General features: G+C 48.1%; 2 protein-coding genes and 1 long non-coding RNA gene across 3 annotated transcripts in view; all 3 read left to right on the top strand.

Annotated features, from left to right (window-relative positions):
• LOC308184797 (uncharacterized protein) overlaps window positions 1-14,131 on the top strand; it is a 383,809-nt gene extending 369,678 nt beyond the window's left edge. Inside the window, exon 2 of the mRNA XM_080572369.1 lies at window positions 12,764-14,131. Coding sequence (XP_080428495.1) covers window positions 13,118-13,792 — 675 coding nt within the window. The 5' untranslated portion in view covers window positions 12,764-13,117 and the 3' untranslated portion in view covers window positions 13,793-14,131. The remainder of the gene's footprint in view (window positions 1-12,763) is intronic.
• The window catches only part of LOC308184893, a 470,974-nt gene that overhangs the window by 186,994 nt on the left and 256,621 nt on the right, over window positions 1-27,359 (top strand). The gene's annotated exons all lie outside the window — the stretch shown is intronic.
• The window catches only part of LOC308184773 (uncharacterized protein), a 242,858-nt gene continuing 215,799 nt past the window's right edge, over window positions 301-27,359 (top strand). Inside the window, exon 1 of the mRNA XM_080572306.1 lies at window positions 301-4,192. The gene's annotated coding sequence lies outside the window, so the exon portion shown is untranslated. The remainder of the gene's footprint in view (window positions 4,193-27,359) is intronic.

The following is a 27,359-nucleotide window of genomic DNA, read 5'->3' as shown; positions in this document are numbered from 1 at the left end:
GGACATGGACGTGCTCGAGCGAGTCCAGAGAAGGGCGACCAAGCTTGTGAGGGGTCTGGAGAACAAGTCTTACGAGGAGAGGCTGAGGGAGCTGGGCTTGTTCAGCCTGGAGAAGAGGAGGCTCAGGGGCGACCTCATCGCTCTCTACAGTTACCTGAAAGGAGGCTGTAGAGAGGTGGGGGTTGGTCTATTCTCCCACGTGCCTGGTGACAGGACGAGGGGGAATGGGCTAAAGCTGTGCCAGGGGAGGTTTAGGTTGGATATTAGGAAGAACTTCTTTACTGAAAGGGTTGTTAGGCATTGCAATGGGCTGCCCAGGGAGGTGGTGGAGTCACCATCCCTGGAGGTCTTTAAAAGACGTTTAGATGTAGAGCTTAGGGATATGGTTTAGTGGAGTACTTAGTGTTAGGTCGGAGGTTGGACTCGATGATCTTGAGGTCTCTTCCAACCTAGAGAAATCTGTGAATCTGTGAATCTTTGAAAGGTCCTGGAGAACAGGAGAGGTGCCTGAAGACTGGAGGATAGCCAATGTCACTCTGGTCTTCAAGAAGGGCAAGAAGGAGGATCCGGGAAACTACAGGCCAGTCAGTCTCACCTCTGTCCCTGGAAAGGTGTTGGAAAAGCTTGTTCTGGATGCTATCTCCAAGCAATTGTGTGGTGGTTTTACTCGGGTGGGCGGCCGAGCTCCACCACAACCGCTCTCTCACTCCTCCTCCTCAAAGAGGAACGGGGAGAAAACATGATGAAAAGGGCTCAAGGGTTGAGATAAGGACAGGGAGATAGCTCAACAATTATCATGACGGGCAAAACAGACTCAGAGTAGGGAGACAGTAAGATTTATTACCTACTACTAACAAGCTAGAGAAGTGAGAAACAAAGGAAAGAAACCAAAAGCACCTTCCCCCCCATCCACCCTCTTCCACCTCCTCCCCCCAAGTGGCACAGGGGAATGGGGGAACAGGGGTTATGGTCAGTCTACAGCGCTTCTTCTCTGCCGCTCCTTCTTGATCACTCTCGTCCCCTGTGCTGTGGGGTCCCTCCCACGGGATGCAGTCCTTGCTGAACTGATCTGGCGTGGGCTTCCCACAGGCAGCAGCTCTTCAAGAACTGCTCCAGATATGGGTCCGTACCACGGGGTCCATCCCTCCGGAGCGAACTGCTCCAACCTGGATCCCCCACGGGCAGCAGCTCCTGCCAGGTCACCTGCTCCTGCGTTGGCTCCTCTCCACAGGCTACAGGTCCGGCCTGGAATCTGCTCTGGCAGGGGTCTTCCACAGGCTGCAGCCTCCGTCGGTGCAGGTTCACCTGCTCCACCGTGGTCTCCTCCACGGGCTGCAGCACGGAACCCTGCTCCACCGTGGTACTCCATGGGCTGCAGGGGGACAGCCTGCTTCACCATGGTCCTCACCACAGGCCGCAGGGGACTTCTGCTCCAGCGCCTGGAGCACCTCTCCCCCTCCTTCTTAACTCCACTTAAACCTCTGAGACAGGCCCAGCAGCCATTCCAAGCCCTAAAATGGGCCCCAAGGCTGAGCCAGGGAAACAAACTGTACCAGTGTCGGTTGCACCCATAACCAAGGTGAAAAAATGGTATAGAGAGTCAGGTCGTTTAGAATGCAGAGGGTCTTCTGCTAGGTCTAGGTATAGAGAAGACGAGGCCGAGCCATCAGAGGAGCAGGAGGATGAAGATGAAGATGTTGCAAAAACAGCAGTATCTAGCCGAAACCTATATGAGCGTGAGCTACGAGATGTGCGAAAAGATTTCAGTCGCTGTATAGGTGAGCACCTTGTCACCTGGCTGCTCCGGTGCTGGGACACTGCAGCCAATAGCCTGGAATTAGAGGGCAGGGAAGCCAGGCAGCTGGGATCCCTTGCTAGAGGTGCAGGCATTGACAAAGCAATTGAAGATGGAGCACCAGGCTACAGCCTCTGGAGGCGTCTCCTGTCAGCTGTGAAGGAAAGGTATCCCCACAAGGAAGATATTGTATATCAAGTAGGCAAGTGGACCACTATGGATAAAGGTCTCCAGCACCTGCGGGAATTAGCTGTACTGGAGATGATTTACAGTGATTTGGACAATGCCCAGACACCTAAAGACCCTGATGAAGTCCAGTGCACAGCATCCATGTGGCGGAAGTTGGTACGGGCTGCACCCTCATCACATGCCAGCACACTGGCAGCAATGGATTGGGAGGAGGGGATGGGGCCAACAGTGGATACTATGTCCAACCAGCTCCATAAACATGAAGAAAATCTCTCTGCCCCAGTACGGGCCTGTATTTCAGCCGTGAAGAGACTGTCCCAATGGTTAGAAGAACACATAACTTCCTCCTCACCAAGATGGAAGAATCTTTCAGCCATTAAGTGCCAGCATTCTCCAGCTCAAGCAAGGGAGCTCCAGCTCCCGTCAATCCGGGACGCACACCACGGGCTACCTTGTGGTTTTATTTACGTGACCATGGGGAAGATATGAGGAAGTGGGACAGTGAACTGACCTCGGCCCTAGCTGCTCGGGTACATGAACTGTGGAAAGATACAGCAGCAAGAAAAGAGGCCCCTAGGAGGATCGCTGCCCCAGTTTCTGTTGGGCAGTCCCCCAGAGGCAGTAGAAGGGCGAGTATTACTCCTGACCCTGACGAAGAGACCTCTGCTTCACATTTGGAAGAATTAATTGACAGATGCTCCAACCAGGACTAGTGGGGCCCTGCCTCCGGCCAGGTAGAGGAGAGGGACATCCGGATTCACTGGACTGTGTGGATTTGATGGCCTGGCACAACGGAACCGCAGAAATATAAAGCTCTAGTGGACACAGGCACACAGTGTACCCTAATGCCATCAGGCCAGCAAGGGGCAGAACTCATCTGTATCTCTGGAGTGACAGGGGGATCCCAACAGCTAACTGTATTGGAAACTGAAGTGAGTCCAACTGGGAATGAGTGGCAAAAGCACCTCATCGTGACTGGCCCAGAGGCTCCGTGCATCCTTGGCATAGACTACCTCAAGAAAGGGTACTTCAAGGATCCAAAAGGGTACCGCTGGGCTTTTGGCATAGCTGCCTTGAGCACAGAGAAGATTAGGCAGCTGTCTACTCTGCCTGGTCTCTCAGAAGACCCTTCTGCTGTAGGATTACTGAGGACTGAAGAACAGCAAGTGCCAATTGTGACTACAACTGTGCACCAGTGGCAATATCGCACCAACCGAGACTCCCTGATCCCTACCCATGAGTTAGTTCATCATCTGGAGAGTCAAGGAGTGATCAGCAAGACTCACTCACCTTTTAGTAGTTCTATATGGCCAGTGCGAAAGTCTAATGGCAAGTGGAGGCTAACGGTGGACTATCATGGCCTGAATGAAGTCATGCCAACACTGAGTGCTGCAGTGCCAGACATGCTAGAACTCCAGTATGAACTGGAATCAAAGGCAGCTAAGTGGTATGCCACAATTGATATCGCTAATGCATTTTTCTCCATCCCTCTGGCAGCAGCATGCAGGCCACAGTTTGCTTTCACTTGGAGGGGCATTCAGTACACTTGGAATCGACTGCCCCAGGAGTGGAAACACAGCCCTACCATTTGCCATGGACTGATCCAGACGACACTGGAACAGGGAAGCTCCTGAACACCTGCAGTACATCGATGATATCATCGTGTGGGGTAACACAGCAGAAGAAGTTTTTGAGAAAGGGAAGAAAATTCAAATTCTCCTTAAAGCAGTCTTTGCTATTAAACAGAATAAGGTCAAGGGACCCGCACAGGAAATCCAGTTCTTGGGGGTAAAATGGCAGGATGGACGTCGCCATCCTCGCCCACAATCCTTGTGGGATTTTGGAGAATGCATGTTCCAGGCTATAGTCAGCTTGTGAGTCCTCTATATCGAGTGACTCGAGAGAGGAACTCTTTTGAGCGGGGCTCCGAGCAGCAACAGGCCTTTGAACAAATCAAACAAGAAATAGCTCGTGCAGTAGCCCTTGGGCCTGTCCGTACCGGACCAGCTGTGCAAAACATACTTTACACTGCAGCTGGGGAGTATGGGCTCACCTGGAGCCTCTGGCAGAAAACCCCAGGAGAAACTCGAGGTCGACCTCTGGGGTCCTGGAGCCGGGGCTATCGAGGATCAGAAGCCAATTACACCCCAACTGAAAAGGAAATATTAACAGCGTATGAGGGGGTTTGAGCCACTTCAGAAGTTATTGGTACAGAAGCACAATTCCTCTTGGCCCCACGGCTACCTGTGTTACACTGGATGTTCAAAGGGAAAATTCCCACTACACACCATGCAACCGACGCTACATGGAGTAAGTGGGTAGTGTTAATTACACAGCGGGCTCGAATGGGAAAACCCAACCGCCCAGGAATCCTGGAAGAGATCATGGACTGGCCGGAGGGCAAGGATTTCAGAGTACCAACAGAAGAGGTAACCCGTGCTGAAGAGGCACCACCATATAATGAGTTGCCAGAAGACAGAAAGCAGTATGTGTTGTTCACTGACGGATCCTGCCACATGGTAGGGGGCCATCGGAAATGGAAAGCTGCCGTGTGGAGTCCCACACAACGAGTCGTGGAGGCCATGGAAGGGGAAGGCGAGTCGAGTCAGTATGCAGAAGTGAAAGCCATACAACTGGCCCTAGAGATTGCCGAAAGAGAAAAATGGCCAGTCTCTACAATGACTCATGGATGGCAGCAAATGCTCTGTGGGGGTGGCTGCAGCAATGGAAACAGAACAACTGGCAGCGCAGAGGTAAACCTATCTGGGCTGCTACCCTGTGGCAAGATATTGCTGCCCAGGTAGAAAACCTGGCTGTAAAGGTATGTCACGTAGATGCTCACATGCCTAAGAATCTTGCCACTTAAGAACATCGGAACAATGAAGAAGTGGATCGAGCTTCGAAAATTGAAGTAGCTCAGGTGGACCTGGACTGGGGATGTAAGGGTGAGCTGTCTGTAGCTCGATGGGCCCATGAAACATCAGGACATCTGGGGAGGGATGCCGCATACAGATGGGCTCGTGATCGAGGGGTGGACCTGACCACTGAGGCCATCACACAGGTCACCCATGAGTGTGAGACCTGTGCTGCAATTAAGAGAGCCATGAGGGTAAAGTCTCCCTGGAATAGGGGGAGATGGTTTGGATTTCGATATGGTGAGGCCTGGCAGATTGACTACATCGGACCACAAAAGACAAGCCTTTGAACAAATTAAGCAGGAAATAGTTCGTGCAGTAGCCCTTGGGCCAGTCCAAACAGGACCAGATGTAAAGAATGTGCTCTACACCGCAGCCGGGGAGAATGGCCCCACCTGGAGCCTCTGGCAGAAAGTGCCTTGGGAAACTCGAGGTCGACCCCTGGGGTTTTGGAGTCGGGGATACAGAGGATCTGAGGCCCCCTACACTCCAACCGAAAAGGAGATATTGGCAGCATATAAAGGAGTTCGATCTGCTTCGGAAGTGGTCCATACTGAAGCGCAGCTCCTCCTGGCACCCCGACTGCCGGTACTAGACTGGATGTTCAAAGGAAGGGTCCCCTCTACACATCATGCAACTGATGCTACATGGAGCAAGTGGGTTGCACTGATTACTCAGCGGGCTCGAATAGGAAACCCCAGTCGCCCAGGAATCTTGGAGGTGATTATGGACTGGCCAGAAGGCAAATACTTTGGGATATCATCAGAGGAGGAGGTGGTTCGTGCTGAAGAAGCCCCACTGTACAACAAGCTACCAGAAAATGAGAAGAAATATGCCCTGTTCACTGATGGGTCCTGTCGTATTGAGGGAAAGCATCGGAGATGGAAGGCTGCTGAATGGAGTCCTACACGACGAGTTGCAGAAGCTGCTGAGGGAGAAGGTGAATCGAGTCAGTTTGCAGAAGCGAAAGCCATCCAGCTGGCTTTAGATATTGCTGAACAAGAAAAGTGGCCAGTTCTCTATCTCTATACTGATTCATGGATGGTAGCAAATGCCCTGTGGGGGTGGTTACAGCAATGGAAGCAGAACAACTGGCAGTGCAGGGGCAAACCCATCTGGGCTGCTGCATTGTGGCAAGATATTGCTGCCCGGGTAGAGAACCTGGTTGTAAAGGTACGCCATGTAGATGCTCATGTGCCCAAGAATCGGGCTACTGAAGAACATCAAAACAAGCAGCAGGTGGATCAGGCTGCTAAGATTGAAGTGGCTCAGGTGGACCTGGACTGGCAACATAAAGGTGAATTATTTATAGCCCGATGGGCCCATGACACCTCGGGCCATCAAGGTAGAGATGCAACATACAGATGGGCTCGTGATCGAGGGGTGGACCTGACCATGGACACTATAGCACAGGTTATTCATGATTGTGAAACATGTGCTGCAATCAAGCAAGCCAAACGGTCAAAGCCTCTTTGGTATGGAGGACGATGGCTGAAATATAAATATGGAGAGGCCTGGCAGATTGATTACATCACACTCCCTCAAACCCGCAACGGCAAGCGCCACGTACTTACAATGGTGGAAGCAACCACCGGATGGCTGGAAACATATCCTGTGCCCCATGCCACTGCCCGGAACACTATCCTGGGCCTTGAAAAGCAAGTCCTATGGCGGCATGGCACCCCAGAAAGAATTGAGTCAGACAATGGGACTCATTTCCGAAACAACCTTATAGACGCTTGGGCCAAAGAACATGGTATTGAGTGGGTGTATCACATCCCCTATCATGCACCAGCCTCTGGGAAAGTTGAAAGATACAATGGACTGTTAAAGACTACACTGAAAGCAATGGGTGCTGGGACATTCAAACATTGGGATACACATTTGGCAAAGGCCACCTGGTTAGTCAATACTAGGAGATCTGCCAACCGAGCTGGACCTGCCCAATCAAACCTGTTACGTACTGTAGAAGGGGATAAAGTTCCTGTAGTGCATGTAAGAAACATGCTGGGTAAATAAGTCTGGGGTACTCCTGCCTCAGGAAAAGGCAAACCCATTCGTGGGATTGCTTTTGCTCAGGGACCTGGATGCACTCGGTGGGTAATGCAAAAGAATGGGGAGGTCCGGTGTGTACCTCAAGGGGATTTAATACTGGGTGAGAATAGCCCATGAGTTGAATTGTATTATGTTAATTATTATATAATACTGTATGTCATCACTACCATGATGACATACATTACATTACTATATGTCAATGTCCTATTAATGGTATCACAGTAACAACCACACAGATACTGCTGAATGAATTTTGATAGAACTGGACAAGCAAAGCGATGTGATGGAACGAGAATGGGCTTCAACGTGTGACAATCCAACATCACACACCATCTCTTCTGCCCTGAAAGACTGCTGTGACAGATGGAGCCCGAAGTCAGTCATGGACTATGCAAACTCAGTGGACATTCTATATACCATAGATGAAAATGGTGATTAATTGGAATGTATTGGAAAGGGTGTAACCTGAGCATGACATAAATGGTATGGAATAAGGGGTGGATAACTGTCCTGGTTTTAGCTAGGATAGAGTTAATTTTCCTCCTAGTAGCTGGTAGGGTGCTGTGTTTTGGATTTAGGATGAGAAGAATGTTGATAACACACTGATGTTTTAATTGTTGCAGAGCAGTGCTTACACCAAGCCAAGGACTTTTCAGCTTCTCGCTCTGTCCTGCCAGCGGGCAGGCTGGGGGTGCAGCAGGAGCTGGGAGGGGACAGACCCAGGACAGCTGACCCAAACTGGCCAAAGGGGTATTCCATACCATCTGACGTCATGCTAAACAATATATAGGGGTGGCTAGCAGGGGTGGGGGGACCGGCTGCTCGGGGATAGGCTGGGCATCGGTCAGCGGGTGGTGAACAATTGTATTGTGCATCACTTGTTTTGTACATATTATTATTATTATTTTCTTTTATTTTCTGTCCTAATAAACTGTCTCTACCCACAGGCTTCAGTTTTCTCGGTTCTCTCCCCCATCCCAGAGAGGGAGGGGGGAGCGTGAGCGAACGTCTGTGTGGTGTTTAGCTGCCGGCCAGGTTAAACCACAACACATCACCAGATAGGTAGATGGGGGGAGAGCAGTGGTTTCGCGTTAAGGGGTGTAGCCGATTAATTTTGATGGGCCCATACTTTATGCTCCTTAGGATAAAGTATAGTTCCATTATGACTGAGTCCTAATGCAGTGATTGGATATACATTGTATATGGTGGCATTACTTATGGTAAGTATAAAGGCAACAATTTTATCACTTTCTGCATAGTAGGTAAAGTTGGCTAATTGCCACCATGCTTGAAACTCCTTTTCAAATTCTGAAGCATTATCCCGAATCAATTCTTGAATTTCAGTGGGTAAAGTTCCTCTTTCTCCCTCTCTAATAATAGCTGCTGCTACAGATTGTATCCATAACTGCGCTTGGATGCAGCTCAAGGCAAGGGAGGTATTGCCCTGAGTTTTTCCAAGGGCATTTACAATTAATTGATGATCATTTTCTTCAGTTTGTTTTCAGTGGGGTAAAATGTCTGATAGAAGCCATTGACTTGCTCCTAAGGCCAATAAGGATGATTTCATTGGTCGTTCCAATTTCCTTAGGTCATCTGTAGTAGCAGTTATTTAATATACCTAATCCTGTTCCCAATCTACCCTTTTTAGAGACCAGATAGGGTTAAAAAGAACTTGTTGCTGTCCCACATTTTTAAATTATGTAAGGACCTGTGCTGAAGATGGAAGGAGTCAGATTAACGTAAGGCCGAATTGGTGTATTTTCAAATATCTGCGAGGGCAGAGGCTTCTTATCCTTTGCAGTCGACATAAATTCAAATAGTAATTCTGTGCCTCTGTAACCCCAAAGACAGTACACAATTATAGGTTTGGTGAAAGTAAAATTGTACCAGCAATCAAAATTTGGTTCAGTTATTTTGGTACAATCAGTACTATAATTTTGTGGTCTGGTAGAATCAGCATAAATTGTCTTAATTTCAGTCGGCCTATTGTAAGCAGATCCATTAGTTATTCGGCAACTGATTTGTATTGTCTGGCCAGACGTGGCTTGAAGTTCAGCCATTTGAAGAGAATCATTCCAACTCCATTCATCTTTTGAAAATATTTTGTTTCCGTGTAGAACTAAAGTAGAGAGATTTAGGTCCTTTTTGTTTTGAGATGTTCCAGTGATTGCGCTATACTGTGACTGCACGGTTAGATGTCATGGTGAAACACCTCAGCTCCGTGCACAACCACAGTATCTAAGTTTCCTTTGAAGTCTGTAATTGCATCAAGGTCAGGGTAAAGCATAGCATTATTAATCCAAACTGTTGATTCGTCATCCTCCAGCTGTCCGTATGCAGTTCACTCAGGATTCCTGTGAACACAAAAGAAAATAAAATATGCTTGGTTGTATTCAACCGGCAGGGTTAGAAAGAGGGTGAAATAGCAATCTTTGACTTCCCATGTGTAGAGATATTTGGGAGTAGTTAGCACCATTGCTACTGTTAGATGCACAGAAGGCTTTCACTATCTCTGCCATGTTTGGAACTGCGGCAGTCAAAGGTGTGGTGTTAGCATTTAACTATCTGTAATCCACTGTAAAATGCCATTGCCTGGTTGGTTTCTTTACTGGCAACACCAGTGAATTGTAAGGTGAATGAGGCCTTTTAATAATGCCTCTTTCTTCCAATTCTGTTATCACCCCGTCAATCCCCATAAGTGCTGCTGCTGGCAATAGATATTGCCGAACATTAGTGATTTTAGTGGGGGGTAAGGATATGGATGTTTGTAACAGACTCAGTCTCACTGTGCCTGAATCCCTTTGATGTGTCACAAAACTCCACACAGTTCCATCAGGGAGTTTCCACATACGGCCATGCAGTATGTCAAATCCTAAAATATTAGTATATGCAGCACTGACTAATACTTCTACCCTGGTTAATTTTTGTTCCTCTGGCAACCAGAGTGAAATTTTTGCAGTGGGGCATTGTTTTTCCACACCATCGATTCCCGTGAATTTAACCCTGCGTAGACCAGATGTTATGCTCAGGGTTTGTGCTGTCTCGTGTAATTACTGACATTTGGGCCCCCAGTGTCAATAAGAAAATTTACCAATATTTTTTGGGGTCCAGCGGGAATGGCAATGATAGGGTCAGAGTGTTCATTAGAGAGCCATTGAATTGCTAATACCCGCCGAGCAGGGTGGCTCACTGCCCTCCCCGGGGATAGGAGTTTTTTTGCTGAGATTCTGCTTTGTCAATTAGGCTTGGTACTAGGTGTACTTTCCTTACGGACTGGGTTTTTTTCTGTTAGGCAGTTCTCCTCATCTGGAATATTTTTCTTACCCAGAAATTGGACTAATGTACGGAGGTCCTCCATAGAGGCACCATGCAAGAATGGTCGGGGTGCACCCAAAGCTAGGACCTTACGCCACAACTCATCCCTTTCTTTATTAAATTTGAACCTCTCTTTGAATTTGGGGTATCTGGGATTTTGAGTGTGGATTTGGCGGACTCGCCGAGGGTGATCTTGGGACTTAATACTGGATGAACTAATCCAGCCCATTCGGCGTCCGTATTTATCTATGTCTTGTATAAATTCACTCCAGGTGGGAATGGGGGAGTTTGGATTCCACCTACGACCATGATCATCATCCCTACGAGCAGCTAGTATGCGATCCTGGGTATGTGCTACAAACATCTTAAGACAATCAGGGAGTCCACGGATGAGAGGGGTTAATCGAGCTGGGTCAATAGGAGCTAACATCGGGGATTTCCTGAATTCATCTCTTTCATATATCGCCTGAATGCAGGCTGCTTTCTGTACTGCTACAGCCAGGTCAGAATAGCTTGTGGCTCTAATTTCCAGGGGTTCCCCTCTCTCCTGGGGATCTATACCACCTGCCCAGTATGCCATCCATGCAGTTATAGAGTAATTATGGTCTCCTGGTGTGGTGGTTAAAAATACTCCAGGTCCCCAAAAGCCTCCTGCCTCTTCCTCACTCAACATAATTTGATCTCCTCCTTCAAGAGAAACTCGCCACACATAATCAACTTCCGATTCTCCGGACCGCCTTGAGAACTTTTCCTGTATTTTAACCAACTCTGCTGGTGACCATGGAATCGTTCGCACAGTAGTGCGTATTTCATCATCATCATCAACAGTCGTCTCAGTCTTAACCAAAGGTCTCAAGGAAATCAACTGAGGTTCAGAATCAGCAATCTCTTTGACACCATCATCACTGTCAAACCAGAAATCACCATCCCAGCTTTCAGGGTCTGCACTATGCAGCAACCTACGAATCTGCTTAACCAGAGTAGAAGGCTGTACTTTATTTAACAGATGACTAACTCTCTCCAGCAATTGTTTAAGATGATTATTCTCACTCACAAGTTTATCATTTTCAGTCACAACTTTGTCATTCTCAATCAAAAGTTTATCCACTCTGATTCCTAATGTTTTCCCCGTCTCCCTTTCAAAGGCCAATGATGACTTCAACACCTCATTCTCTGATTTCAAAGCTGTATATTCCACATCAGAAATCAGTTTGGGAGCAGGAGTTTCCTTAGCTTCCTGCTAAGCACAAGACAAACAGGCATCTAACACAGCACAAATCACACCTTTACCCTTTCGTTGTCCGATCTTTCGTGAAGCCTGACACTGCTCAATACTTTCTACCACTTTCTCTTGATTTTTCCAAAATTTTTGGGCACACCCCTTCCCCACCTGGGAAGGGAAACATTTGCATTTTTGCAACAGTTTATCCATAGCAATCCTGCTGACTACGCCAATTTCTCTGTCGCATTAAGGGGTGTAGCCGATTAACCGTTACGGGTCCGGTCGGATTCAGGGTACTGAACTACCACAATCACAGATTCACTAATAAGGCATTAACCAATATGGGTCTGGTCGGATTCAGAGCACTGAACTACCACGGTCATGGATTCACCAGTAACGTATAACCGCCCTTACTCTAGCCGTGTTCAATGAGAACTATCATGGCTACGAACAATGCACAATTTATTACAGCAACAGGTACACAGGTTCTTTGGATTACCGGTGATAGTTACTGTCTGCAAAAGCAAGCTAGCATGCATGAAATACACAGGTGCGCAGCCTGGAAATTAACGTGTTAAAAGGCACAAAGACTCTATAGAGATTTCTAAGTTTCCGCGGAGAAACACTGTATAACCAAGTGTTCAAATCTCACCCAAAGGCATCCCAATGGGGGGAAAGAGACGCTCAGCCCGTCGACTGATCCCAGGAGTCAGGAGGTCCTCGGGATGGTATATTCCCTCGTGATGGTATCTCCCCTGACGGTGGTATCTTAATGACAGTATCTTCCCCTGACACCCCCTCTCTCTTAGGCCAATTTATATTATTTTCTATCTTTTAGGTGGAGCTTGAGTGACTCTAGTCAAGCATATCTTAGTTATGATTGGTGAAAAGTTTTCCCGTCTCCGTTTAAAGTAATAGGCTCTGAGAAATTCAGAGCGCATGCTCAGTGAGGGGTGGTCGCACCTTGGAGGCGGGTAGCTTTTGGGATGGAGGTGTGTTTTGGTATTATAATGATATTATAATGAGCAAAAGTACACTAGATTACAGCATTTGTCAAAACACGACAGGTTGTTGGCTCAGGGTAGCAAAAAGTGCGGCTTGTCGATCTCGGTATGCACAAGAAAAATCGAGTCCCCACCTGGTCACAGAGCCTAGCCGTGGTGTCTCCACTCCACTCTACGCTCCGTACTGTTCCTTAGAGCTAGCACACCAAGTTCCCCCAGCGTGACAGCATCTAGGGTTGGAAGCCTAGGGAACGCTTAGGTAATGCAGCTACACCCTACCCTGAAAGCCTCTTCAATGCTGTACATTTTCTTTAAAATGTGAATGTTAGTTTTATTTTCCTAGTTACTATAGGCAATTGCACCACAAGTGGATGTCATCTACCTTGACTTCAGAAAGGCTTTTGATACTGTCTCCCATGACATCCTGATAGCAAAGCTGAGAAAGTGTGGGATAGAGGAGTAGACAGTAAGGTGGGTTGAGAACTGGCTGACTGGCCGAGCTCAGAGGGTGGTGATTGGCGGCGCAGAGTCCGGCTGGAGACCTGTGACTAGCGGTGTTCCCCAGGGGTCAGTGCTGGGTCCGGTCTTGTTCAACATCTTCATCGACAACCTTGATGAGGGAATGGTGTCCACCCTCAGCAAGTACGCCGATGATATAAAGCTGGGAGGAGTGGCCGACACGCCAGAAGGCTGTGCTGCCATTCAGCGAGACCTGGACCGCCTGGAGAGCTGGGCAGGAAGAAACCAAACGAGGTTTAACAAGAGCAAGTGTAGAGTCCTGCACCTGGGAAGGAACAACCGGACGTATCAGTACAGGCTGGGGGACGACCTGCTGGAGAGGAGCTCTGAGGAGAAGGACCTGGGGGTCCTGGTGGATGACAGGTTGGCCATGAGCCAGCAGTGTGCCCTCATGGCCAAGAGGGCCAATGGGATCCTGGCGTGCATTAAAAGGAGCGTGGCCAGCAGGTCAAGGGAGGTGATCCTCCCCCTCTACTCTGCCCTGGTCAGGCCTCACCTGGAGTACTGTGTCCAGTTCTGGGCTCCCCGGTACAAAAAAGACAGGGATCTCCTGGAAAGAGTCCAGCGGAGGGCCACAAAGATGATACGGGGCCTGGAGCATCTTCCCTATGAAGAAAGGCTGCGAGACCTGGGTCTGTTCAGCCTGGAGAAGAGAAGGCTGAGAGGGGATCTTATTAATGTTTACAAATACCTGAGGTGTGGGAGACAGAGGGATTTGGCACAGAATCACAGAATCACAGAATCATCTAGGTTGGAAGAGACCTCCAAGATCATCTAGTCCAACCTTTGACCTAACACTAACAAGCCCTCCACTAAACCATATCACTAAGCTCTACATCTTTTATAGACCTCCAGGGATGGTGACTCAACCACTTCCCTGGGCAGCCCGTTCCAACGCCTAACAACCCTTTCGGTAAAGAAGTTCTTCCTAATATTCAATCTAAACCTCCCCTGGCGCAACTTCAGCCCATTCCCCCTCGTCCTGTCACCAGGCACGTGGGAGAATAGACCAACCCCCACATCGCTAAAGCCTCCTTTAAGGTATCTATAGAGAGCGATAAGGTCGCCCCTGAGCCTCCTCTTCTCCAGGCTGAACAATCCCAGCTCCCTCAGCCACTCCTCGTAAGCCTTGTTCTCCAGACCCCTCACCAGCTGTGTTGCCCTTCTCTGGACTCTCTCGAGCACCTCCATGTCCTTCTTGTAGCGAGGGGCCCAAAACTGAACACAGTACTCGAGGTGCGGCCTCACCAGAGCCGAGTACAGGCGGACAATCACTTCCCTAGACCTGCTGGCCACACTGCTTCTTATGCAGGCCAGGATGCTGTTGGCCTTCTTGGCCACCTGATCACACTGCTGGCTCATATTCAGCCGACTATCAACCAGTACTCCCAGGTCCTTCTCTGCCAGGCAGCTTTCCAACCACTCATCTCCCAGCCTGTAGCTCTGCTTGGGGTTGTTACGCCCCAGGTGCAGGACCCGGCACTTGGCCTTGTTGAACTTCATACAGTTGGCCTCAGCCCATCGGTCCAGCCTATCCAGATCCTCCTGCAGAGCCTTCCTACCCTCGAGCAGATCGACACACGCACCTAACTTGGTGTCGTCTGCAAACTTACTGAGGGTGCACTCGATCCCCTCATCCAGATCATCGATAAAGATATTGAAGAGAACTGGCCCTAATACTGAGCCCTGGGGGACTCCACTAGTGACCGGCCTCCAACTGCATTTGACTCCATTCACCACAAGTCTTTGGGCCCGGCTATCCAGCCAGTTTTTAACCCAACGAAGCGTATGCCAGTCCAAGCCACGAGCAGCCAGTTTCTTCAGGAGAATGTTGTGGGAAACAGTGTCAAAAGCCTTACTGAAATCAAGGTAGATCACATCGACAGCCTTTCCCTCGTCCACTAAGCATGTCACTTTGTCATAGAAGGAGATCAGGTTCGTCAAGCAGGACCTGCCTTTCATAAACCCATGCTGACTGGGCCTGATCGCCTGGTTGCCCTGCAAGTGCCGCGTGATGACATTCAAGACAATCTGCTCCATGAGCTTCCCTGGCACTGAGGTCAAACTATCATGCCTATAGTTTCCTGGGTCTACCCTCCGACCCTTCTTGTAGATGGGCATCACGTTTGCGAGCCGCCAATTGACTGGGACCTCCCCTGATAGCCAGGACTGCTGATAAATGATGGAAAGCGGCTTGGCCAGCTCCTCCGCCAGTTCTCTCAGTATCCTCGGGTGGATCCCATCCAGCCCCCATCGACTTGCGTACATCCAAGTGTTGTAGCAGGTCGTCAACCATTTCCTTGTGGATATTGAGGGCCACATCCTGCTCCCCATCCCCTTCCACCAGCTCAGGGTACTGGGTATCCAGAGAATAACTGGTCTTGCCGCTAAAGACTGAGGCAAAGAAGGCATTAAGCACCTCAGCCTTTTCCTCATCCCTTGTAACTAAGTTTCCCCCCGCATCCAGTAAAGGATAGAGATTCTCCTTAGTCCTCGTTTTTGTGTTGATGTATTTATAAAAACATTTTCTGTTATCTTTAACAGCAGTAGCCAGATTGAGCTCCAGATGAGCTTTGGCCTTTCTAATTTTGTCCCTGCACATCCTTACAACATCCTTATAATCCTTCTGAATGGCCCACCCTCTTTTCCAAAGGTCATAAACCCTCTTTTTTTTTTCCTAAGCTCGAACCACAACTCTCTGTTCAGCCAGGCCGGTCTTCTTCCGCGCTGGCTCATCTTTGGGCACGTGGGGACAGACCACTCCTGAGCCATTAGAGCCACTGAGCCACTGAGCCTGAGCCACTCTTCCTTCTTGAAGAGTGCCCAGCCTTCCTGGACTCCTCTGCCCTTCAGAACCACCTCCCAAGGGACTCTGCCAACCAGTGTCCTGAACAGCTCAAAGTCAGCCCTCCGGAAGTCCAAGACAGCAGTTTTACTGGTCCCCTTCCTGGCTTCGCCAAGAATAGAGAATTCTACCATTTCGTGGTCACTCTGCCCAAGACAGCTCCTGACCACCACATCTCCCACCAGTCCGTCACTGTTTGTGAACAGAAGGTCTAGCGGGGCACCTCCCCTGGTAGGCTCTCTAACCAGCTGCGTCAGGAAGCTATCATCTTCCACGCTCGCCAGAAACCTCCTAGACTGCTTTCTCTGGGCTGTGTTGTGCTTCCAGGATATGTCTGGGAAGTTGAAGTCCCCCATGAGAACAAGCGCTGACGATTTTGCAACTTCTGCCAGCTGCCTGTAGAACTCCTCATCCGTCTCCTCATCCTGGTTTGGCAGTCTGTAACAGACCCCGACCAGGACGCTTGCCTTGTTGGCCTTCCCTCTGATCCTAACCCACAGAGACTCAACGTTATCAGTCCCAGCCTCAAGTTCCACAACATCAAAACACTCTCTAATATAGAGAGCCACACCACCACCCCTTCTGTGCTGCCTGTCCCTTCTGAAGAGCCTATAGCCAGTCATTCCAGCACTCCAGTCATGAGAGTGGTCCCACCATTTTTCAGTGATGGCAACCAAGTCATAGCCTGCCTGCTGCACGATGGCTTCCAGCTCCTCCTGTTTGTTGCCCATGCTGCGTGCATTAGTTTAGATGCACTTCAGTTGGGCCATTGCTTTCTCCCCTGGCCCTGACATTGTTCCCCCTGGTACACCTCTAACGAGCCTTATTTCATCCCCGTCCCCTATTTCATCCCCGTCCCCCTTCTTACCTAGTTTAAAGCCCTCTCAATGAGCCCTGCCAGCTCCTGGTCTAGTATCCATTTTCCCATAAGAGACAGGTGGAACCCATCTGAAGTTATCAGGCCGGGTGCTGAGTAAAGCGCCCCATGGTCAAAAAAAAAACAAAATTTCTGTGTTGGCACCAGCCTCTGAGCCATGTGTTTATCAGGTGGGCTTTCTGTGTCCTCTCTGTACCCCTCCCTGCCACTGTAGGAATGGAGGAAAACACGACCTGTACTCCCGCTCCATATACTAATCGTCCCAGTACCCTAAAGTCCCGTTTGATAGGCCAACCTCTTCTCAGTGGTTTGTGGGGACAGGACAAGGGGTAATGGCCAAAAAAAATGAATCATGGGAAGTTCCGCACCAACATGCGAAAGAACTTCTTCACGGTGAGGGTGACGGAGCACTGGAACAGGCTGCCCACGGAGGTTGTGGAGTCTCCTTCTCTGGAGATATTCAAGGTCCGTCTGGACGCCTACCTGGGCAACCTGCTCTAGGGAACCTGCTTTGGCAGGGGGGTTGGACCCGATGATCTTTCGAGGTCCCTTCCAACCCCTACAATTCTGTGATTCTGTGATTACCAGCCCTCATGGAGAAGGTTAGCTCCTGAGGACATCAGTTTAAAGCATGCACAGACTATGATGACTGCAGCTCCTTCCTACATTATCAGACATGAGGCAATAAGACAAGAAGTATTTATTTATCTAATACCTCAACTTCATCCAGGCACTTAGGAACTCTGAGTGCTGGGTACCCTAGATGGATGTATGCACAGGAATGTGGCCTTACCAGGGGCCTCTGTCCAAAGCACCCAGTCCTGAGCACCATGAGGTTGTCCCAAATGGGCACCCCTCTGACGTTGTGTCCCAGGTTAAGTCTCCTCACAGAGGCACCAGCATGGACTGGAGCAAGCGTTCTTCCCTTTGCAGTAAACAACATGCTTACAAAGTCAGAACAAAATTTATATCTATTCAAAAAGTATGTGTTGAAGGAAAGGTACATTTTCAAGCTTCATTCTCCCCATGTCCTGTGGTATTAGTTTGCCTGAGTGAGAGCTTCACTGCAAGTACAGAGCTGGACAACTGTGTGTTGACAGCAAAGTTCAGAATAATAACCACTAACTGCCTGGGAGATTGCAGAGATGATGCGGCCATAAGAAAAGCAAATGCAGACTAAACAAGGCAGTGAACCATCAGCACAATTGTACAGGCACTGGTGACAGGAGTATCATACAAAACAGATCTGGTCATCCATATTTAAAAATGATAAACTCAAATGAACAGGTGCATAAAGGGCCTGTGGGAAACAGAAAACCTATCAAACAAGAAGAAACTTAAGAACCTGGCTTGTTTAGCCTAGCCAAATGTAGGCAGTTTAATGTTGTCAACGCTCTATCTCTACTTGATAAGATTCTCCTAACTCCCTCTCTCAAGTAGGTGCTACAGCAGAATCACAGAATCACAGAATGTTAGGGATTGGAAGGGACCTTGAAAGATCATCTAGTCCAATCCCCCTGCTGGAGCAGGAACACCTAAATCATGTCACACAGGAACACGTCCAGGCGGGTTTTGAAAGTCTCCAGAGAGGGAGACTCCACAACCCCCCTGGGCAGCCTGTTCCAGTGCTCTGTCACCCTCACCGTAAAAAAGTTTTGTCTCATATTTAAGCGGAACCTCCTATGTTCCAGCTTGCACCCATTGCCCCTTGTCCTATCATTGGGTGTCACCGAGAAGAGCCTGGCTCCATCCTCCTGACATTCGCCCTTTACATATTTATAAACGTTAATAAGGTCACCCCTCAGTCTCCTCTTCTCCAAGCTACAGAGACCCAGCTCCCTCAGCCTTTCCTCGTAAGGAAGATGCTCCACTCCCCTCATCATCCTTGTGGCTCTGCGCTGGACTTTCTCAAGCAGTTAAGCAGAAGCCATGCACAAACCTCTGTATTACAAAATAATGCAAAGAAGAATAAAAAAACAGGCATCGATTTTTTTTTTTTTTGGGGGGGGGGGGGTATCTATCAAACAGAAGAGCTCCATAAAAGACCAAACGACCGTCCTCAAGCTCTCCTTTAACAATTACACAATAGCGAGCATCCCCTGCAAACATCCCCAGCCCCCCACGTTCCCCCCGGGCCCCCCTCCGGCCCCAGCCCCGCTCACCCAGCCGGTGCCGCTCCGCTGTTTGCAGCCGGGCGCCGAGGCGGGGCCTCGCTGCTGTCCGCCCCCCCCCCCCCCCCGGTCCCCCCAGCCGTGACCGCCCCCGGGGCAGCTACGGGGGGAGGCTCTGTCCCGGGGGTCCTCGCCCGCAAGGTTGGGGCTCCCGCAGGGCGAAGCAAGCGGCAGAAAGAGCCGCCCCCCCCCCCCCCCCCCCCCCGCGAGTGCTTTCAGCTGCTTTGGTTATTTGCATGAGTGTAAAATTGCAAGAGCGTGCTGCTCGGAGAAAATCCGGCTGCAGAAGGCGATCAAATCTGGCCTGTGCGGATGCACTGACAGCAGAAGCTCAGAAAAACGTCCAACATGAGACCTCTGGTAAGAACACCCTTCCAGGATAGCAGAGAAGTTCGGGAATTGCATCTCCAGCACGACCACCCCCCACAGGGCTTTTCCTAGCGTCTTGGTGCTCTGAGTTGTCCCCTGCAGCTTCCTTTCTTTCCCGATTGTTTCCCGAGTCAGGATACCAAATTAAAAGCACTGTTATCTCAGATCCGTCCTCCCACAGCCCATCCTGCCACTTTAGCAGACCCAGGAACAACCTACGTGTATGGTTATAAACACCTCTGATCGATTAGCAAGCTGGCAACAAATCAATCATCCCAATATTCTCTTTTTATTAAAAAAAAATATTTTACAAAATCAGGAATGATGTAGGACAAATATCACTTCCAGCTGATATGTATCAAATGTAGATCTTGTCAAACCACTGAAATAGTTGTAGCTGGAACAAATTCCCCAACAGATCTATCAGCCCCTGCACGTCCTATGCAGCCTTTGCAAGTCCCCTTCAGGCAGAAGGTGCTTTGTATGTAAACAATGTGACAAGAGTGACACAGTCTCAGAGTTTCCTTGCTCTCTCAGCAAAAGCTCTGCCTCTGCTGCTCAGCATTAAAAGCTGCTGCATGACATGCTGGGAACAGCTTTGATAAGACTCTCAATCCACACGCCAGTCTGGGTGTTGCGGGGATGTCTGCTTACCTGCATACACTCTCCTCACTCCTTTTTCCTCTAGCACTGGAGACGCTGACTCTGAAAGACATCATCCTAACCAGAAAGCCACGATTGCCTCTGCAAAGGGAATGGTGAAGCACCAACTATCACAGCAGTTTCCTCAGGCTCTCACTTTATTTAAATATCTCCTTGCAGGGGAGATAACTGGATTAGAATTTGCTCCTTCCCTAGCAAGCAGCTCCTGCCTGCTGAAGCGTGGATCCAGTCCCAGCTCTAGTTCGCACTGTCTATGCTGAAATTTAATACCGCAGTTTGCAAGGAGCCTCCCAGAGCAGCAGGTGCAACAGACGTATTTTTTTTATTTGTTTTTTGTTTTTTTATCTGTGCTGAGTTAAACACAGGGAGATGAAACCTTCTATTAGGCCTTAAACAATTTCATAATGTAACTGCCAAAACTGGGACCACAGGCAGCAAGGTGTTGTATGCAGACCAGATGAAGTAGGGACATGGCTGGCCTCTTGCCATCATAGATTGCCTCCACTGATAGCTCAGAGACTCAAGGCAGAGAGCTCCCACTAAATACCAGATGGTTAGTGTGCAAAAATTCTAATTCCATACTAGGGAAAAGTCTAAATTTATATAAAGGAGATGAGAAAATATAACAGCCAAAGCTGTTTAGTCCTCTGCACAAAAAAATCTTCATTTAGACAGCTCAGCAGCACTGAGGGACAGATCCTCATGCTGCCACACTGGCTTTCCACCCAGTAACCCTGCTGGTTATGGTACTGGTGTTAAAAACCCATGAGCAAATCCCAGCATCTCAAGATCACCACCAATTCATCAGGTCCCTCTGCTGGCAGTCAGATTGATAGGATTTGGTGGAGCCTTCTGCTCTCTGCAACTCGTGATTGACAGATGAACCTTTCCCAAACAAAATATCAGCCAGCACAGAGAAACTCTGCAGAGGCCTCTGAGCCCTCACTAATATCCTCTGAATCTTGACCACACCACACAGCAGGGTGGGTGAGAGGGCAACCAGGTCACGCTTCATCTGTTACTCAGACCAACAGCACCAGCGGAGTAAAGGGCAGGACAACCCATGCCAGCAGTGAAATAGCATCTTAGCCTCTGATATTTCTTGCATGATTTCCCTCAAGTCAAATACTGCATGTGCCTCAGTCTGTTATGGTGGGAAATTCACCTAGTGTTGGAGGCTCACATGAGCCCTAGCCATGATATGGGCTTCTCTGTGCTAGATTTTATGGCTTGATCTTTATGGGTGCCTGAACTTGTTTTGCCCTTCTATTTTAAGTCTAAATGAAATGGCTACTACCCAGCTACAAAACCTGAGATGGCTGTGAGGACAAAGGTCTTTTACAACAAGAGCAGATTTGCATTGCAGACAAGACAGGGCAAACTGATGAATGCCAAGTCCTTGTCCCTTGACCAACTAGGAATGTCTCCGAGCTTGCACTCCTGACTGCAGATGCAGGAAGAGGTTGGTTTGGGGGCACTGGCCTCCTTTTGAGAAACAGGATTAACCATTGGATTGGAAGGAGGTTACTTCAAACTCCTCTCTTCCAAAGTGCTTCTGTATAAAATAGTCAAAAGGCTACAGAATTACACGTATTACAGAGACTGTCGATTTGGGGGTTGTATGGCTGGACCTAAGGCACACCTGGGGTTAATACTGTCACCCCAGTAGTAAGGCCCAGAGTGAATTTATAACAGACCCAAAGGCACATGATTGAGAAAGACATTGCCAATTCAGCCTTTTCCTCAGCCTGGACTTCACTTTTCTCTGAGGTATGTAAGGGGAGAAAAAAGTAGCATTACAAACAAACTCAGGGAGCCTCCCACAGCATGTTCGCGCTCCAGGGAGGCCCTCTGAGATACCACATGGTATCTTTGCTTCCCCCTGCCCCTCCTTCCCCAGGAGCAGGACATGTCTTTGGAAGAGGAGCTGAATCCAGAGAGTGCACGTGGGAGAAAGGAAAGGCCCAAGCCCTTGCTTTGGTAGCCTGGAGGGCAGAGCTCTGGGCAGCCAGGGGCTCGGTGCTTTGCAGGGAGCACAGCCTCCTCTCCCAACAGCCCTTTGGTTTGATTTGGTTGGTTTGGGTTCTTACAGTCCCTTGTGTTTATGTTTGTCACTATTCGGTGAAAATGTTCCTGTCGTGGCAAAAGGTGATTTTGGCCACATGTTTCTCCCAGACATAATGAGTGTCCCAAAGCCGTGCTGATGGGAGAAGGCATAGCTGGAACGGCGCATGCTGATCCGACGCAGGCGTCTCTTGTGTGAGGGTGGAGGTGGCCTCTTTTTGGCTTCTTTGATCTTGAGTAGGACCTGAAATCAGAAAATAAGATGGACCAAATGGCAAATGCATCATTATTCAGAAACACAGCAAAAGAGGAGCAAAGAAAGGGGGAAAAAAACCAGGGGTCCAAAGCCAAAAATGATTGACAAAACAGGAGGATGGCAGGATAGGTTGCAGAGCAGAAACAACTTGCAGCACAGGGTGGCAGCCTGGTAAAAGGAAAAACAAATCTTATTCTGAAAGGCGTTGCTGGGAGTGTTATCTGTAAGACATGGGTGGGGATGATTTCAGCATATTGTTCCTTACAGCCTTGTGAGGCCTCCGTTGGGGTTTTGCTGCAGCTCTTTTAAACACTTCAGTCAAATAATCCAAAATGTGAAAGTCATCACAACAATAATCAAAAGTCCAGACAACAAGATTTATAAGGAAATGTCAAACATTGGCTTACTTAATCCAGAAAACAGACTACTGCAGGGGATCTCTAATAAATAAAATCTTTTTATGATGAGAATGATGATTGATAGGCTCTCATATCCCTTGGCAGAAGGGAGAAATATGATGCACTTTATTTGCAGATAGGAGGCTCTCTTCCCGCATGGCCACCAAGATCTTCTGCTGACAGGCATCTATTCAGAACTGGGCTGTCAGAGGCAGGAGGACAACACTGAGTGCCAGTGGCTCAGGATAATCAACAGCTGCCCAGCCTCTGTCCATCACGCCTGGGACAATGTTGTAGGTACTTGGCTCTCTAAGTGTCAAGCCTCTATTTAAGTTTCTCTTATGCTGCCAGCTGGGGATCTCTATACAGTAGGAAACCCAAACAACCCTCTCCTGTGACAGTTCATTTCCCAGAGGAAGGAAAAAAATGAAGTGATTTTGCACTAGAGATGCTCACCCAAAGCATAGAAGCTGGGAATCTGGGCCATAGCTACGTCAAGCTTCTACTCAGCTGAAGAGTAAATTCAGCCCATTTTTGCACATCTGAACTTCCTCTGTGTCCTGAGGACTTTCCTACCTAAAGATTTTCTGTAGCACCCACCTACCCTTCTGCAAGGGCCAAGCATTCTCCTTCACTCCTCCAACAACCCTGGAGCATCTGGGGAGCTCTGCAGATATCCCAAGGATGACCAAGGAGACCTCTAAGGAGCACGTCCTTGAGGTTCTGCTCGGAGACACTCGTGCCTCGCAGCTAAGTGCAGGAAGAGGAAGGAAGCACGAGGTGGCAGCAGCATTTAGCAGATGCTCATGTTTGAGGGGAAGCCCGGGGAGCTGTGGTGATGCTGATCCTGTGCAGGGGGTCATTCGCTGCAGTGAGCAGCACACTCTCTGCCCAATACATCTCTCCCAGCCTCTCCTTGCCCTGATGGCCTCACCTTCATATTTTGGGGCATGGGAGGGCAGCTGTTAGCTGTTTTCAGAGTATAACCACTGGCTACAAATGAAGTAAATTCTGAAGTCAAAAAAAAAAAACAAAAAAACAGCAAACATGAATGCCTGGGTGGAGAGTAAAGGGCTGTGGTCTGCCAGGCTAAAAACTGTGCGGCAGGACTGAAATACACTGCTCCTTTGCCACCAAGACCCACCACTTAAACCCTGCACCTAAAAATAGTGCTGCTTCCTTGCTCCAGTGCAATCCAATCCACATCTAAATAATCTCTGCCTCGCTCCCAGCTGCAGATGGTTTGAGCTGTGCCAAAACCCAAATTCAGTCCTCCTCAAGGGACTAGAAGCCAGACAGATGGCAGCACTTGCACCTGCAGGAACATACACTCTGAGCAATGCCAGGCCCCTGCAGTATGGCTCCGCAATAAGCTTAGCTGGTAGTAAGAGGGTTTCTGGTTTACTAAAATATCTCCTTACTTTGTCACTGGCAGTTGGCTTTAACTGAGCTTTCAGGAATCAAAAGCCAACCACAGGCAGCACACAGAGGGCAATGCTGAGGAAGACTGCTAGCCACACATTGGGTCGGCTGAGGGTGTTTTGAACTGTACCTGAAAAACAAACACATGATTAAAAACGTAGCAGTAGTGCCACTCACCATCATTCTTTTTAACATTATAACTCAATCACTGTGACTCCATAGTACTTGGCAAACAGACCAAAATATAAAGTAGACACCTTCTCCAACAGTGATATCAACTTGCTGCAGAGGACAGCAATATCATTATCACTGTCTGAGACAGGAATGCAACATTCAGACTCAACTGCGGCAGCCACTCAGAGAGACAAGGATGTCAGAATGTGTGCTTTATCTCTTTACAAAGAGTCAAATCACTGCAAAAGATTGATGTAAACGTTCAAGAGACCTTTAGCAGCAGTCCAGCCCTCTCACCTTTTGCCAGGATACCAGTGCCAAAGGAAGAATACTTTTTTCTTACTTTCCAGCAGCATTTTCTGAAGCCTGTGGAGTACTGACTGCCCAGTAGCTGATGGGATCACAGTCCTTTATGAGAGCAGTGTGCATTGCTCTGGGCGTGCACAGGCAGCGTGGCCTAAAGGGTCTGTGGGAAGAGCAGCTGCCATGTGGTGGTGGGATACTGCCGTGTTCTTTGAAACCAAAGTGCTGGCTTTTGAATCCTCCAAAAACTGAAGGAATGTAGGATAGAGCAAACAGTCTGCAAAATCCCTCATTTACAGGGTTTAATGATGCTGTTGGCAATAAAGTTGCTGAGTGTTTTCTTTTCACTTGGCCAAATTCTGCTGTATTACAACTCCACTGAAATTAAAGTAAACAAGTTGACTGAGTCCAGACTAGAAACAGTTTCCTTAGACATGGCTTCAGACTAAGACCTTATTAAGCAGCACTCAGCATTATGGTTAATTTGACCTCAGTAGTACCAACAGAGCAGCAGATAGAGGTATCCCTAGAAAGTGAGTTACCAGGTGTCTTTGGAAACTGAATAGCCACTCTGCCTTCTTTCACTCAGCACATTTGATACTAAAAGCCATCTTACAGTGGCTATGACCATCTTCTTGGAAAATACATTGCAAAAACTGATTGCAACATTGCAACCTCAGATATTTCTAAAATGGCCAAGCAGTAAAGTATGGTATTGCAGTAAAGATGGGCAGAACAGGTCTTGGCTTACAATTCATCCAGAAATACAAATATTGATTAATACACCAATCCAAGACTTGAAACAAAAAGCTTTAGGATTTCAGGAGTAGAGTCTCATAACAATGTTGCATCAGTATTGGGTATGGATGCACAGAGCTATTAAAAACATCTAAATTACTTTGCTAAGCTTGCATCTTCCTCCTGGTCAAAGTCTCAAGAGATAGACTCATTTTTATGGTATCTTTTACTTTTTGCACATGTAGAAACCTCATATGCAGTACTCCAAAGAGCTGGTCATCACTGTTATTTCCTTTTTCTTGGACATTTGTCATTTAACTTGGATGAAGGCTCACCATAGTCACATGGTATTTTTTCATATTTAAATGGATGTTGTATTTCTATCCCCTCCTATACCAACATGTCAACTTATTTCCAAAAGAACACACATTCTTCTGCAAACAAAATGCTTCCAGATATCTGTAAGAATTGGACATCTGGAAACACTATAAAAGTGTAGCAGAAAACATTCCAGCCAGCTCAGCAAATTTATTTAAAGTATCAGTCCTCTGGCTGTGTGTGAATGTGCATTCTTATGCGAGGAAGTGAATATGGCACATGTTCACATGGAAGGGTGGGATTCAAAATAAGCATTCCCATCAGCCTTTGGAAATACCTTGGCATTTCTTGTAGAAAACGCAATCGATATATTCTGTAGCATGTTATTGCCTTCAGAGAGGTAATAACACATACTAGAAATACTTGACAGAGTTAAGCCGAGTACAATCCAGTTTTGTCCAAGAGCTTACCAACAAAAGGAAATGAGGCTGTGAAGATCAGGTACGTGCCATCACTACACATAGTGAAGGTGATAGCAAAGTAAACAGAGAGGCTGCCCCAGATGAAGAACTGGTTCACAACTGTCCAGTACAAGGTGTCCAAGCCAATCTGAAAAAGAGAGCAATACAGAAGTTGTCAGTGACTTAATTATTTAGCAGATTTATTTTGAACACCACCAGACATCTTGTCCTTCACTTTGTACCACTGCCCCCAAGAGCGTTATTCATTCAAGACTCAAGAAATACCAACTCACAGATCATAGGATGCTGGAAGAGCATTCTAGGCAAGAATTACTACATTTGCCCTGTTCTTGCCCTCTTCTCAAGGATTCACTGGTGGCCAGTACTGGAGACAAGGATACTCTAATCAATGGAGCCACACTTATGTCCCCACCCCAAGCTGTGATCTTGCATTGAAAGTTAGGAGAAGGCGCCTACAAGACCTCAGACAGCATAAACTGTTAGCTAGGGAAGTGTGATCAATTTGCTTTTGTTTTGAGAAATTTCACTCATCCTGTCAGTACCATCTGAAATTTGTACCTCCCTCCAAGTCTTATCTATTTCTTCCAGCAAGTGTAGTTCTAGCATCTGCACCATGCATGGGGTCTCACCATGATGAAGGCCCTATAAGTAACTGCCTGATAGCCGACAGACACTCCTATACTTAAAACCAATCCCATAAAACTGGAATGAGTCCTTTTCTACTCCTAGCCTCAACTGTTTTGTCTGTTGTGACATGAAGCTTCCCAAGGCAAAGTCACAGCTTCCTGTGACTGTGATCTTTCATAACAGACAAATCTGTTGTTCTGTTGAACCAAGGAGAATAATCTGGTGTCAAGACTTATTTTTGCAGAAATTCAAGATGCAGCAGCAAACATAATGCTATCAGAATCCCAAGTGTACCTCCAGATGCTGCTTTCATAAAACAGTAACTGATTCCTAAAAACTGATGCCTTACCTGTACAGACACCACAATCAGTAAGCAGGTCTGGGCCATCAGTGCAAAGGACTGGTAGTCAGCAATGGCTTTCCCATCACTTCTCATTGTATTGTACATGGCCCCATAGGGGATAAAGAACAGAATGAGGGAACTGTAGACCCCTTGCAACATGCACTTGACAAACACTATTTTGTTAAAATAGAGGTTCTGCTGGCCAGGCACACATAGCTGAGGAAACAGCAAACTCCAATGATCATCCACATCCTGAAAGTAGAGAGGAGATGATCAGATCTGCCGGCACATACCC

This window comes from Anser brachyrhynchus (genome assembly GCF_964034855.1).
Source record: "Anser brachyrhynchus genome assembly, chromosome: W".
Taxonomy (NCBI): Eukaryota; Metazoa; Chordata; class Aves; order Anseriformes; family Anatidae; genus Anser; species Anser brachyrhynchus.
This window is presented reverse-complemented; position numbering and strand designations above follow the sequence as displayed.